The 12,197-nt window shown below is 47.8% G+C and overlaps 3 protein-coding genes across 8 annotated transcripts; 2 read left to right on the top strand and 1 right to left on the bottom strand.

Annotated features, from left to right (window-relative positions):
• The first annotated feature begins 118 nt into the window (after positions 1 to 118).
• On the top strand, positions 119 to 944 carry LOC6618907 (putative gamma-glutamylcyclotransferase CG2811). 2 transcript variants are annotated; one of them, XM_032715706.1, is made up of 3 exons: positions 119 to 535; positions 635 to 742; positions 806 to 944. In XM_032715706.1, the coding sequence occupies exons 1-3, from the start codon at positions 213 to 215 to the stop codon at positions 834 to 836; spliced, it is 462 nt and encodes a 153-aa protein (XP_032571597.1). In that variant the 5' UTR covers positions 119 to 212; the 3' UTR covers positions 837 to 944. The 2 variants fall into 2 exon arrangements, with proteins under 2 accessions (XP_032571597.1, XP_002043155.1); XM_002043119.2 differs by having other exon boundaries at positions 794 to 944.
• Positions 864 to 2,390, bottom strand: LOC6618906 (protein CDV3 homolog). 4 transcript variants are annotated; one of them, XM_032715702.1, is made up of 4 exons: positions 1,975 to 2,273; positions 1,806 to 1,888; positions 1,431 to 1,692; positions 864 to 1,374 (listed from the first exon to the last, which is right to left on the bottom strand). In XM_032715702.1, the coding sequence occupies exons 1-4, from the start codon at positions 2,185 to 2,187 to the stop codon at positions 1,120 to 1,122; spliced, it is 813 nt and encodes a 270-aa protein (XP_032571593.1). In that variant the 5' UTR covers positions 2,188 to 2,273; the 3' UTR covers positions 864 to 1,119. The 4 variants fall into 4 exon arrangements, with proteins under 4 accessions (XP_032571593.1, XP_002043154.1, XP_032571595.1 ...); XM_002043118.2 differs by having other exon boundaries at positions 864 to 1,377; positions 1,975 to 2,272; XM_032715704.1 differs by having other exon boundaries at positions 1,431 to 1,674; positions 1,975 to 2,271.
• A 784-nt stretch (positions 2,391 to 3,174) lies between these two features.
• Positions 3,175 to 12,022, top strand: LOC6618905 (putative fatty acyl-CoA reductase CG5065). Of its 2 annotated transcripts, XM_032714156.1 has the most exons (8): positions 3,175 to 3,344; positions 5,867 to 6,150; positions 6,219 to 6,644; positions 10,789 to 10,987; positions 11,041 to 11,280; positions 11,349 to 11,480; positions 11,538 to 11,663; positions 11,719 to 12,022. In XM_032714156.1, exons 2-8 carry the CDS (start codon positions 5,871 to 5,873, stop codon positions 11,834 to 11,836), a joined length of 1,521 nt encoding a protein of 506 aa, XP_032570047.1. In that variant the 5' UTR covers positions 3,175 to 3,344; positions 5,867 to 5,870; the 3' UTR covers positions 11,837 to 12,022. The 2 variants fall into 2 exon arrangements, with proteins under 2 accessions (XP_032570047.1, XP_032570049.1); XM_032714158.1 differs by lacking the exons at positions 10,789 to 10,987; positions 11,041 to 11,280; positions 11,349 to 11,480; positions 11,538 to 11,663; positions 11,719 to 12,022 and adding exons at positions 9,595 to 10,033; positions 10,093 to 10,224; positions 10,283 to 10,411; positions 10,468 to 10,703 and having other exon boundaries at positions 3,183 to 3,344.
• Positions 12,023 to 12,197: the final 175 nt, after the last annotated feature.

Here is a 12,197-nt window from a genome sequence, read left to right as displayed (position 1 = left end):
TGTTATAGAAGATAAGATGATAGATCCCTGGTAATTTTCCACAGCCCACTGCCGGCCGAGTGCTTCAGTTTCTCGCGGTGTACGGAGGCTAGATTCGGTGCGAATGGCAGCAAGAAGAAGAGCGGACGGGTTATGTCGACTGTGCAATCTAAAGGTCGGATTTGATAGAACGATACCGCTTGAAACTGATAAGCCTGGCGGCGGGAAGCGCAATGGCTGAAAAGCTGAGAAGGGCGGCAAGGGTCTTTGTGTATGGCACGCTGAAGCGCGGTGAGCCCAATCACCATTGGCTGACGAAAAAGGAGAACGGCCAAGCCCGATTTCTTGGCAGGGGGAAAACGGAAACGAAGTTTCCCCTGGTTGTGGGAACCCGCTACAACATTCCATTTCTGCTCGCCCGGCCGGGTGAGGGGAACCACATAGAAGGCGAAGTCTACGAAGTGGACGAGACCATGCTCTCCAAGCTGGACATACTAGAAGACTACCCGGACTACTATGATCGCGAGCAACAAACCATATTAATGGAGCAGAATGAGTATGAGAAAAGACACTAGAATAGTTATTCTAGTGTCGTTAGTATGAGGATGTGGGATGATGGCCAGATGTGATAACTCACTATTGCCCTTATGTGTAGAACCATTCAGTGCTGGCTGTACCTGATTCGCAACTTCCCGGACAAGATGCTGGCTAAGGAGCTGCTGATCTCGTACCACAACACCCCGGAGAGGCCGTACAATGAAAAGTCAGTACGCACTGTTCCAGCAAGAGATGATCTTTCTTACTGATTTTGCAGCTACTTGGACAGCTGCCCGGAGGACCTCGCCATGGATGAGTGAGACACGAAAACTTATAAAAAAGTAACGTTTATAAACGGATTTCAACGCATGGGTATTATTCGTATTGTATTACATTAATCCATTTTTCAAAATGCAAAACGAAATGAACGATAGTAGTTTGTGGTTTAGGGTAAGAGTAGCTGTGGTGGTTTATATGAATCAAAAAGCCTAGAAAATCTGCATGTGCTGGCGTAGAACCCTGGGATGACTTGAGCTCGGCAGCGGACACTGTGGTAGATAGCGGTTCCCGTGGCCAGCAGTAGCACCGTCGGCGTGGACTGACCTAGCTTGCTTCGTCGTCGAGCGACTGGAATCGGTTGGATGCCGCCACCGGGGCAGCCGTGGACTCCTGAACGCGCTGGAAACGGCTTCCGTGACGGACTTCTTCAAAGGCGGGTTCGTTTTTCTTCTTGCGCTGTTCCTCCGGACGCGCCGCACTGAGTGTTGGGAAAAACTCGGTATTGGTGATGTCGGGGGCGGCGCGTCGTGGACGCAATGCCCCCCCAGTAGGGCCGCCTCCCAGTCCGCTTCCGGCCTGCTGCTGCAGAGAATTCAATTAAACTCGATCTGGATCGTCTCGCTCTTCCAACTTACGCTGTATCGTAGCGCGGGTGAAACGTAGGTCTTGGACGAGGGCTTTTCCACCTCCACGGGCACCGGAATTTGCATTACCTCCTCGGCTGGGACAACTTTCTTCCAGGGTCCGTGGCCGACGCGCTCCTTGTTTACCTCCGCGTTGTCATATCCATTGCTGTCCTCATCGTCCTCGTTGTAGTTCCCGCCGTCCGGGGCAGAGGGCACTCGAGCAGCTTGCGACTCGGAACTTTCCTGGGCAGTTCTGGAACGGGCCGAAGAGCTATAGATAGCGAGTTTTCGCAATATTCGGGGTCAAATGGAAAGTTAATCAATGGAAGCGGCCTTTTCTCCTGCTCGTGGAATAGGCGGTCGGCGTAACGGTCGAAAACTCACATGGTGCTCAGCTGGCCGATCTTTAAACCACTGTAGTCCTTCCGCTGCTCCTCCTCGAACTCCTTCCATTCCTCCTCGACGGGCTACGGAGCGGCAAAACAATGAACTTATAAGCATGCCCTAGGTGGCGAACAGGCGCTGATTTCACCAGACTGAGATTCGGACTCACCGGGGCGGACTCTGGCACCTTGGTGCCGCTATTCTCGTTTTCGCCTACCACTGCCACGCCGCCAGCGGCTGCCTCGGGTTTTTTGGGCTTGACCACCTCGCGCTTGGTACCGTCCTCCAGGTTCTTGACCATATCGTCGGCGGTCACGAACTTAGTCTTGTTCTTGGACTTCTTCTTGTCCTTTTTCGCGAAGAAATCGTCCAGTTCGGCCATGGCTTGCAATTAATTATAAATGAATAAAATTCGCGACAGGAAATTTGGAGAACAACTCTGCACGCCTTTTGTGCCAGATGTATCGATAAGCCGACCAGGGCTGGAGATTTCTGGAAATTCGCAGCGAAATTACAAGATGTCGATTTAATTTCACTATGTAATTTATATAATTCATGCTTTTTTCATACCTGGAATTAACTGATGGTTTGTTATAACAAATCAGCTTGGACAATACTGACAGCACTATCTTAGCAGGCCAAGCATCGATATATCATCTGCGTGATATCGATATTTCCAACTTTGGCGGCCTTTTTTAAAGCATCAGTTGGGACGGGACGTCACAAACATATTCATTTTTTGCAACAAAATTGGTAACATGCATAATTTAGCGTGTGCAAAAATCAGAGGAAAGACTGCATTAATTACTAATATTCGCGACATTGTGCAACAATAGATTTGCATAGGAGATTGATAACCACCTAATTAAGGCAAACAAAGTGGAAACCACCGCCGCGTTGGCTGCGAATGCAAAGCTGGACCATTGTGTAATGGAAACCAATTCAATCCGTTGCTAATTTTGCATCCATAATGATGCCAATATATCTTATTTCCGACAAAGCAGCAAAGCCAATAAAACTCGTCCAAATGGCAAAGCTAATGTTTCCAAAATATGCCAAAGAGTTCCTGGGCCTGGGACTTGCATCTTTTGGTGCCCAGCAGGCCCGCCCATGTCGTCAAAAGTCAACTACTTGGCCCATCACTTGGACCCAGCCTCAGCCTCTTAGGCCAGACGGCCAGTTCCGCCTAGATTAGCCGAGCTAATAGATATTTATGTCTGTACCAACACCTGCCGATTACCTACCACAGTACGGTGTGCAGCCAGGCCAGTGGTTTTGCTTCGTTTCGGCTTGGTTTGCAACATCCCAGAGCACTGCTAGCCCACTCCACAGCGTATTCATATTGACAACCACCGAGCTGGTCGCGTTCAGTCTTCTTTCGAGCTTCGCAGCGTGCACACCGCTCCCTCCACTATTCGATTCGATTCGATCCGAACTAGTAAGCTCCGAACCGATATAGTCTCGCATTAATTCGCGTGCGCGAGAGTTTGATACCAATATTGCAAGTGTTTTATTTGAGGAGAATACCAAGCACTCAAGGTAATTGAAACACTTAGTAGCTCCAAAATAGTTTCGGCTTGCAATCTAGCACTCCGCCGACCTCATCTCACCCTGCGATTCCTCCTTGTGATTACCGCATTGTAAAGACAATGCTGCTCATTTTTCGGGGCTATTAGGCTGCAATTCGAGGCATTTGCCAGCCCAGCGAAGCGTTTAATTGGGGATAACAAAGGTAGGCCCCTCTAGTTTTGTACCGTGTCTTGTCTAGTGGCTGCCCTACTGAGTTTGATTTCGAGATACGCTCGTGAACCCCCGTCTATGTCAGGGTCGTGTCATGACCTGTCGCAAAGTCTGATATTTCGATATTCCACATTTTCCGCTTCGAGTTCCGTGGTTTTGTCTGGCCCTTTGCATATATTTGAACCTCGGCTTGCGGCTTGCTGCTAATTTTATGTGTCGGGGTTTCATCTCATTTGTATCAATGCTGATCCAATACAAAAGCCATTTACATACTGAGGGGGTTTTTTATTTAAATATATCGTGAAACTACGTGAGCAAAGGCCAAATGGGAAATGGAATGGAAGAATTGCCAAACATTTAAAATTTGTTCGATTTCATGGTTTAATGTCTCAGCCTCAAGTGGCTTTCTTAATGATCCTCCACACAGCCACATCCGCAGCTCTTCTGCGTTTTCGAGCTTACGTTGCCTTAGAAAAGGGGTCATTGGTACGCCGCAGTCAGTCAATCAGTCACTGCGCTCCAATGGGTTTATTAACTGCAGACCGATTGCAGGCTGCACTTTGCATTGGAAAATTTTAATAGCCCCATCATCGTTAGCCAGTTCTGAGGTCGCAATCGAGTTGCAACAACACAATATTACTTAGGCTAAAAAGCAGCAATATGTAAACAAGAGGAACACACCATCGATAAACACAGCCACATACAAGCTAATTAAAGATTCCAAAATGTTTCTACTTACAACTGATATACCGGTTTTGGCTCTAATAAAAATATGACAAACGAAGGAGAGAAACAAATATCATAAGGTAAAGAGTCTTGTCGTTTCGAATAGGGTCAATTTGCGTTTGCGTAATATCAAAGAGCTTAAAAAACACTCTTGCCAATTGTGGGGAAGGTAAATTTAAAATGGTATACAACAATTTTCGGATTTGAATTTTTCGATTTCGACGTAATTTTTGCAAATCGTTCCGCTACATCAATATGCCTAAGAACTTATACATAGATGGTAACAGCTCAATCAAGTTTCTTGAATTCCATTATCTTTGTGATGCTCCGTGTTGAATACTCTGCACACATTGTCCTTTAATTAAAAATAACAAATAAGTTATGTTATTTTAGTTGTTTATCAGTATTTTGCATTAGTTACAGTTTTCTGACTCGACTCTTTCTCACTTGTCCGCCCCAATTGGGATCAAGTTTGTGGCCTAAGTCTTTCGTTTAAAAAATGAAAATGAAGCTCCGTTGTTTTAGGTTCAGTTTTAATAAATACGTTTGTGTGTAATGCTCATGACTTCGGGTTTGACAACTTGGGTCGACCGAAATTTGGCTCTGAAAATTTGTCTCAATGTGTGTATTTCGAGGATTGCATAAGTGCAGGCAATCTGAGGTTGTTTCTCGGGCTGTGGCGCTGCTCTCGTTGGTTTCACACATTCCGCGGACGCGTTTTAATTGGCCATAAAGCCGAAAACTGGGGCTCAGTAACAAGCCCCTAAAGGCAGGTGCCGCGAGGCGAGATGAAGGAGAACCGCAGTGATCCAAGTGAAGTGATCCCAAAAACAGCTCCAGCCACATAGATTATAGCTTGTAGTTCAAGGTTCATGGGGCTGCTGCGTCATGCTTCCTTGAGATTTCCATCTTCGCCAGCTCTGCTCTGCTCTGCTGAAGGAGGTTAACACTCATTGCCGGAGATACAGTATTGGACATATGCATACACTTGGGCGGGGTGTGACCACAATCGAGCTGCAATAAATAGGTAAACAAGTACGTCCGCTCGGTCTTGCGTGAAATGTCATGACTTGCCCAAAGTGCAAGGCACAGGCACAATCCACAATTCGGGATTGCCGAGCAGATGTGGCCAACTGTAACGCGGCTGCAATTCAACCCAGCCGCATGCAGATTGAGAAACAAATACTTGCAACAATCCCCGACGGAGGGGGAGATATAAAGGCAACCTGGCACGCTAGACGGGTTCGATGCCAGCTACCCCTGGCAATTGCATAAGCCAGCAAAGAAATGCGAATCCACAGGCGCAATCGAAAATCCAAATAGAAACCGAAAGTCCACTGGAAACCAGTTTGCGGCAGGTTCAGCTCACTGGTTGCTGCTGTGTGGTGGCTGCTTCCAAGTCGAACACTAGATGTGGCAAGAGGGGCACGCGTGGCCAGAATTAGCCCCAGTTTTTTCCAGCACCACTTGCGCCATTCGCTTGCCAATCACTAGTTTTTCTTCTGACTGGTTTTCGCATTCCCGGAATGCTTCTTGCGTCACTCCATTCCCATTCCCACTCCCAGAAGGTGTGCTAATACACCCCTTTCTTGCAGCAAGATGACGGTGGATCTATCGCCTGTGCAGGAATACTATAAGGATAAGACGATCTTCATCACTGGAGCTTCTGGGTTCATGGGCAAAGTTCTGCTGGAGAAGTTGCTCTACTCCTGCCACTCCCTCAAGGAGGTGATCATCATCTGTCGCCCGAAGCGCGGCAAGGCACCGGAGACGCGTCTCGAGGAGATGTTCAAGCTGCCCATCTTCCAGCGCATCAAGGACGAGCGGCCGGAGATGCTCAAGAGGGTTACCATCTACCAGGGCGACGTCACCTTCGACCGTAAGTGTAGCGCTCATGTTCCGCACTTTAATATCGATTGATTTGCACTTCCTTCCCTTCAATTGCAGAGCTTGGTCTCAGCGGGGAGAGCCTGAAGCACGTGACCGAGAACACTAACATTGTTTTCCACATGGCGGCCACCCTTAAGCTGGAGGGCAATCTTCGAGACGCCATCGACATGAACTTGCTGGGCACCCGGCGAGCGCTCAACGTGGCCAAGGAAATGAAGCAGCTTGAGGCCTTCATCCACTTGTCCACGGCATTCTGCAACTGCGACCAGGAGGTGATGTATGAGAAGGTTTACGAGTTCCCACACAAGCCGGAGGATCTTATGCGACTGGCCGAGTGGATGGACGTGAAGACCCTGGACGCCATTACGCCGGATTTGCTAAAGCCGCACCCCAACACTTACACCTACTCAAAGCGCCTGGCGGAGCTTCTGGTGCGCGACCACTACGAGTCCATGCCCGTCATCATCGCCCGTCCCAGCATCGGTAAGTGACCTTTTAAGCACGAATGCCACATCGCTGTTGCCTATCCGCGTCGCTTTGGCCTGCGGCGAATCGATTTATCAGAGTCGTTAATTCTCCATGTCTCTGGACGGGATTGCTTGCTTGCTTGGTAGCCAGCTGCGCTGGAAGCGAAATGGAGACTGCAATTGCCAGCCGCCAGTTCCCCTCTAACTAATAAGTAATAATGCGCCTCCGCTTATGCCGCCTTAAGTCTATGTCTGTGTCTGTGTCTATGATGCCAAGGCTTGCTTATTATTTATATCTTTTTCGGCCACCTGGCGTCTTTGTTGGACGTCTCTGCCTGAATGTACGATCTGTCTGCGCTGGCAGTCAATTAAAGTTTTCTATTAGCAGTTTTTGGCCAACCTGAGAGGTCGTTATTCATAGGAGGTGGAGAAACTATTGGGCAGAAACCAGTCTAACCATTTGCAAATGCAAATCTGCAAAATCAAACACTAATTAATTTGATATGAAAGTATAATGTTTTCCGTGATGATTTCCTACCAGTAGTACTCTATGTGAAGAAAAAGCAACATACAATTTATTTAATCGAATCTTCTATTTGTATATGGTACAACATATGATCTGAATAAGTAGAAAAACTGTCCAGATAAGGTTAGGAAGGAAAATGTTTGTGAATAGGTATTTCCGATGGCAGCTCCCCTCAAACTTATTTAATGATAGGCTAGCTGAATGCTGAAATAGGAGTGGATGAATGTTTCATTTCATTGACCTGCTTAGCTGGGCAAATAGCCCATGGATACACCCAATATAGACGGGTTACGTCCTCGTTGCTAACTGGCGAGCAAAGTTCGGCAGAGTTCCCCGATTTTAGCAGATCTTCAGAGACATTAGCAGATGATAATGAATGTACTTGTTGGGGATTGGGTTGCTTTGGTGCTAGTTATAAGCCGCTTCTTGCCACCTACCGCTAATTCGTAAAGTGTTTACGCTTTCCGTGTGTTTTATGACATCGCCACTGGTTGATCTCGCGTCCTCCTATTCGGCGCGTGCTCACCCGCTTGACTCTTCCGCTGCCGCGCTTCTTAATACGTACACCGCACATGAACCACAGCAGCAGCAATACAGGTCTGAGCAACCACATACCGCCAACCAACACCACCACAACCACAGCGCTTGAAAAGAAAGAGCCCGATTACATGGCATGGTGTACAGCATTGCTTAAAACAACAAACTACCTCAACCACTGCACACAAACGCCGTCGTCATTGACCAAAAAGTTCAATGAGCATGCAATGAAAACAAAGAAGACAGAAACGCCCCGCTTTACCCTTCCTCTGCCTCCGCCTCCGCCCTCGCATCCGCATCAACCTGATCCCTGGAACGTCTGGGAGGAGGAGTCCCAATTTGAACTCATCTCCCGCACGCCCAGTGTCGCCGTCGGCGTACGAGCCTGTCCCGGGATGGGTGGACAACCTTAACGGACCCACCGGGCTGATGGTGGGCGCCGGCAAAGGTGTCATCCGCTCGATGCTGATTGACACGCGCCACCTGTCCGAGGTGATTCCGGTGGACTACGCCATCAATGGACTGTGCGTGATCCCCTACCAGTTTGCCAAGATGACGGAGCGGCCGAAGGACGTGCCGGTATACAATATCACGTGCACTGACCACCGGAAGATGCAGTGGGGCGAAGTAATCGAAATGAGTAAAGAAATAGGGTACCGATACCCGATGGAAGCGGGTCTCTGGTATCCTGACGGATGCATCACCACCAACAAACTGCACCACAACATTAACGTGCTGCTTTTCCACTGGCTTCCCGCCTATTTGATCGACTTTATCCTGCTGCTGCTAGGCCAGAAGCGATTGTAAGTTGCGGACCCTGTGGATCGTGGACACAGATCTTGATCCTCTCTTCCTAGCATGATCCGAGTCCAGAACCGCATCTCTGTGGGCCTCGAGGTGCTTCAGTTCTTCACGATGCGCGCCTGGTTCTTTAAGTCGGACGCCTACTCCTCTCTGTGGGCCATGCTGAACGAGGCGGACAGGAAAAAGTACGTAGCGGGAGCGTAGAAGGGTACTGAGTTCACTTAATCCGAAACACCTGATCCCACCCAAAAGCTTCAATATGGACATGGATCCCGAGGAGACTGTCCCCATGTACATTGAGTCGTGTGTCCAGGGAGGGCGACAGTACCTGATGAAGGAGTCGCCCGATAGTTTGCCCCGCGCCCGGCTCCAGCTGAAGCTGTAAGCGAGACTCGCCCACAGGACCCTAAGCCCTGAGCCCGATCTCTAAGCACGGTCTTCCTTTCATTTATAGAATGTACATCCTGGACCGCGCTTGCAAGACGCTCATCGTGGGCACCCTGTGCTACTGGACCTACGGTTTGGTGGCACGTCTGCTGGGCGTCTAAGACGACGGCCACCCGGGACATTTTCAATCCATTTGCGCGCTTATCTCAATCAATCTCCGCTTAGGTTCGCTTGGGGCATAACTTCGAGCCACTCGACGAGAGGCCTCGAATCTGGTTTTCATTTCTACTTTAAGTGATTATCTATGTTTCGTGTCAAAATAAAAAGTCTGTGTACTGAGCTTATGTGTTTGTGCTTCAAGTGTACAAGTGTTGATCCAGAGGACTCGCGCGACAACACGAACAACACAAACAAAACCCACAAACCCACAAACCCACAGAACACACAGATCACACAGGAGAAAGAGCACAATGATATTTTCCCCGATTGCACACTATTTCCTAACTTCTAAATTCACACACTCATCCTTGCCGAAAACATAGTCCGAACCATACACAACTACACTACTCACACCCACACCCACACCATACATACATTCACACATAATACGGCTTCGGTGACCATCATCTTGGGCTCGTGGTATGTAGACTGGTTTCACGCGTTGTGCCGATCAGACGTCCCTTAGTAAACATCTTTTCCTTCCGCCGTGTAGTGTCTCCGGCTGCCTTCGAGCCGTTGCCCGGATGGGTGGACAACCTGAATGGACCGACTGGCCTGATGATCGGATGCGGCAAGGGCGTGATCCGGTCCGTTCTGGTGAATCAGCAGAACAAGGCCGAGGTGATTCCCGTCGACTACGCTATCAACGGACTGATCGTCATTCCCTACGAGTTCAACAAGCAGGCCAAGCGGCCTACCAATGTGCCCGTTTACAATATAACCAATGCGGACCACAGGAAGATGACCATGGGCACCGTTGTGGAGATGAGCAAGCGCATCAACAAGCAGATCCCATTTAACGCGGGCCTATGGTACCCAGACCCCTGCGTTACCACCAACCAATTATACCACAACTTCAATGTGGCCCTGTTCCACTGGCTCCCCGCTTACTTTCTGGACTTCCTGATGCTGATCTTAGGGCAAAAGCGATTGTAAGTTGCGCCGCACTGAATTACCCCAAATGGAGCTTATCTGCCGTTTCCCTCCCTAGCATGCTGAGAGTTCAGGAGAAGATATCCACAGGTCTGGGCGTCCTGCAGTTCTTTACCCTCAATGCCTGGTGCTTCCGATCTGATAGCTACGCCTCCCTCTGGAACAAACTCAACGAGGAAGACAAGGCGATGTAAGTGCTGTTATTGAATATTAACATATTAACATATCAACATCAATTTCCCGTTCAGCTTTAACATGAACATGAACACGGAGAACACCGAGGTGGAGTACATGATTGAGTGTGCTAAAGGAGCTCGAAAGTTTATCCTCAAGGAAAAGGATGAGGATCTGCCCAGGGCGCGCGTGCACATGAAGATGTAAGTTAGGCAAAAGCCTGTGCTACCAACTATGACTTACTCATCTTCACTTCCAGCCAATGGGTCGTGGACGTTGTGTGCAAGACGGTGATTGTGGGACTGTTCTTCTACTACCTCCTTAGGTGGACGGGGGTGCTGGCTATATTCTGATTCTAGTTCTCCGTGGACTTGCATTGGTTTGGTGGTCACAGGCATTTATTTAGTCAATTAGCTTAGTTGTAGTTACGCATATTCGAGGTTTTGAATCCAAATAAATATGATTGTAGGTTGTTGAATATACACATTTCGCCAACTGCGCCGTGTTTCTCTTTCCCAGTAGTCCAGTCACCAAAGCAGACTTTGTGTCCAAGCATACTGACCTCTACTTTGTTCTCCAGTAACTCCAGCTGTCGCTGAGCCCTTGCCAGGTTGGGTGGACAATATGAACGGACCTACGGGAGTTCTGATTGGCGCCGGCAAAGGAGTTATCCGATCCATGATCTGCAACGGGGAGCTAAAATCAGAAGTCATACCTGTGGACATCGCCATTAACGGCCTAATCTTGTTACCATATCATAACAGTCTTGCGGAGAAGAGGTAAATTTTTCAGACGCCCCCCTTGTCAATGTGATGTATAACTTCTGCCACAGACCTCTTCAGATCCCAGTCTACAACTTGACCGTGGACGATGCCAAAAAGCGCACATGGAAATGGATAATGGATGTGGGTCGCGACTTGGGCATTAAGTACCCCTTCGAAGTGGGACTCTGGTATCCCGACGGCAACATGACGTCCAGCAAATTCTATCACACCATCTGCACCATTCTGTTTATGTGGCTGCCAGCCTACCTTATCGACTTCCTACTCCTGGTCTTTGGACAACGTCGCTTGTAAAACCTTCAAAAGAATTTGGCACTTCCGAACAAGAATCTAACCCAAAACTTTTATGTTTGTCTAGCATGATACGGGTTCAAACCAAAATCGCTGTGGGTCTGGAAGTTTTGCAGTTCTTTACCACGCGAAGCTGGGACTTCAAATCCACACACTTTGAGCAGATCTACAAAGAATTAGGATCTACAGATCGGAGCATGTAAGCAAAATAAAACATATGCATCTTGCTGCATTAACGAAATTGTATTTACGACAGATTTAAGATTAACACCGACGATGTCGACGATTATGAGTACATGAAAGTCAGTATTTTGGGTGGCCGTCAGTATGTGATGAAGGAACCTTTAACTTCGTTGCCGAAATCCCGCATACAATTGAGATTGTAAGTAATTTGTTACTTCCATCTATAGTGTTTAACCAATGCTCTTGTTTTTCAGCATGTATGTCCTGGACCGTATTTGCAAAACAATGATAATTTCAGGCCTTCTGTACTGGGTTTCCCAAAAACTGAGAGTAGTCGACCTATTTAGAAGCGCATTCCCTACTAGTACATAAGCTTCTAGTAAATAATATTATTTTTCAGTTGATTTCTTAACATTTTGTACCTTTTATTTCATGTGCCTTTAAGAAAGGGTTTGTTGTAAATCAGGTCAAAAATATTCAGGTGTTTTGTATACGTAAACTTGTAATTGCAAGTCGTTGAAAATAAAAATTTTAAAACATTAGGCTACTTGATTTAAATTTGCGAGTTACTGTTCTGGACAGGGCATTTTTAAAGGCACTGTCTTGAAGTTATAGAAATTTGAAGAAATAAAGACTACCCTGGAATCCATCTCACGTCCCAAGCTCTGCAGATCTTAATGGGATTTGTACCAAATTAAGGATGATGTTCCATTGCCGACGGCGGTAATGGAAT

The sequence above is a fragment of the Drosophila sechellia genome, chromosome 2R, assembly GCF_004382195.2.
Source record: "Drosophila sechellia strain sech25 chromosome 2R, ASM438219v1, whole genome shotgun sequence".
In the NCBI taxonomy this organism is placed as follows: Eukaryota; Metazoa; Arthropoda; class Insecta; order Diptera; family Drosophilidae; genus Drosophila; species Drosophila sechellia.
Note: the sequence above shows the minus strand (reverse complement) of the source record. Positions and strands in the feature narration are given on the sequence as shown.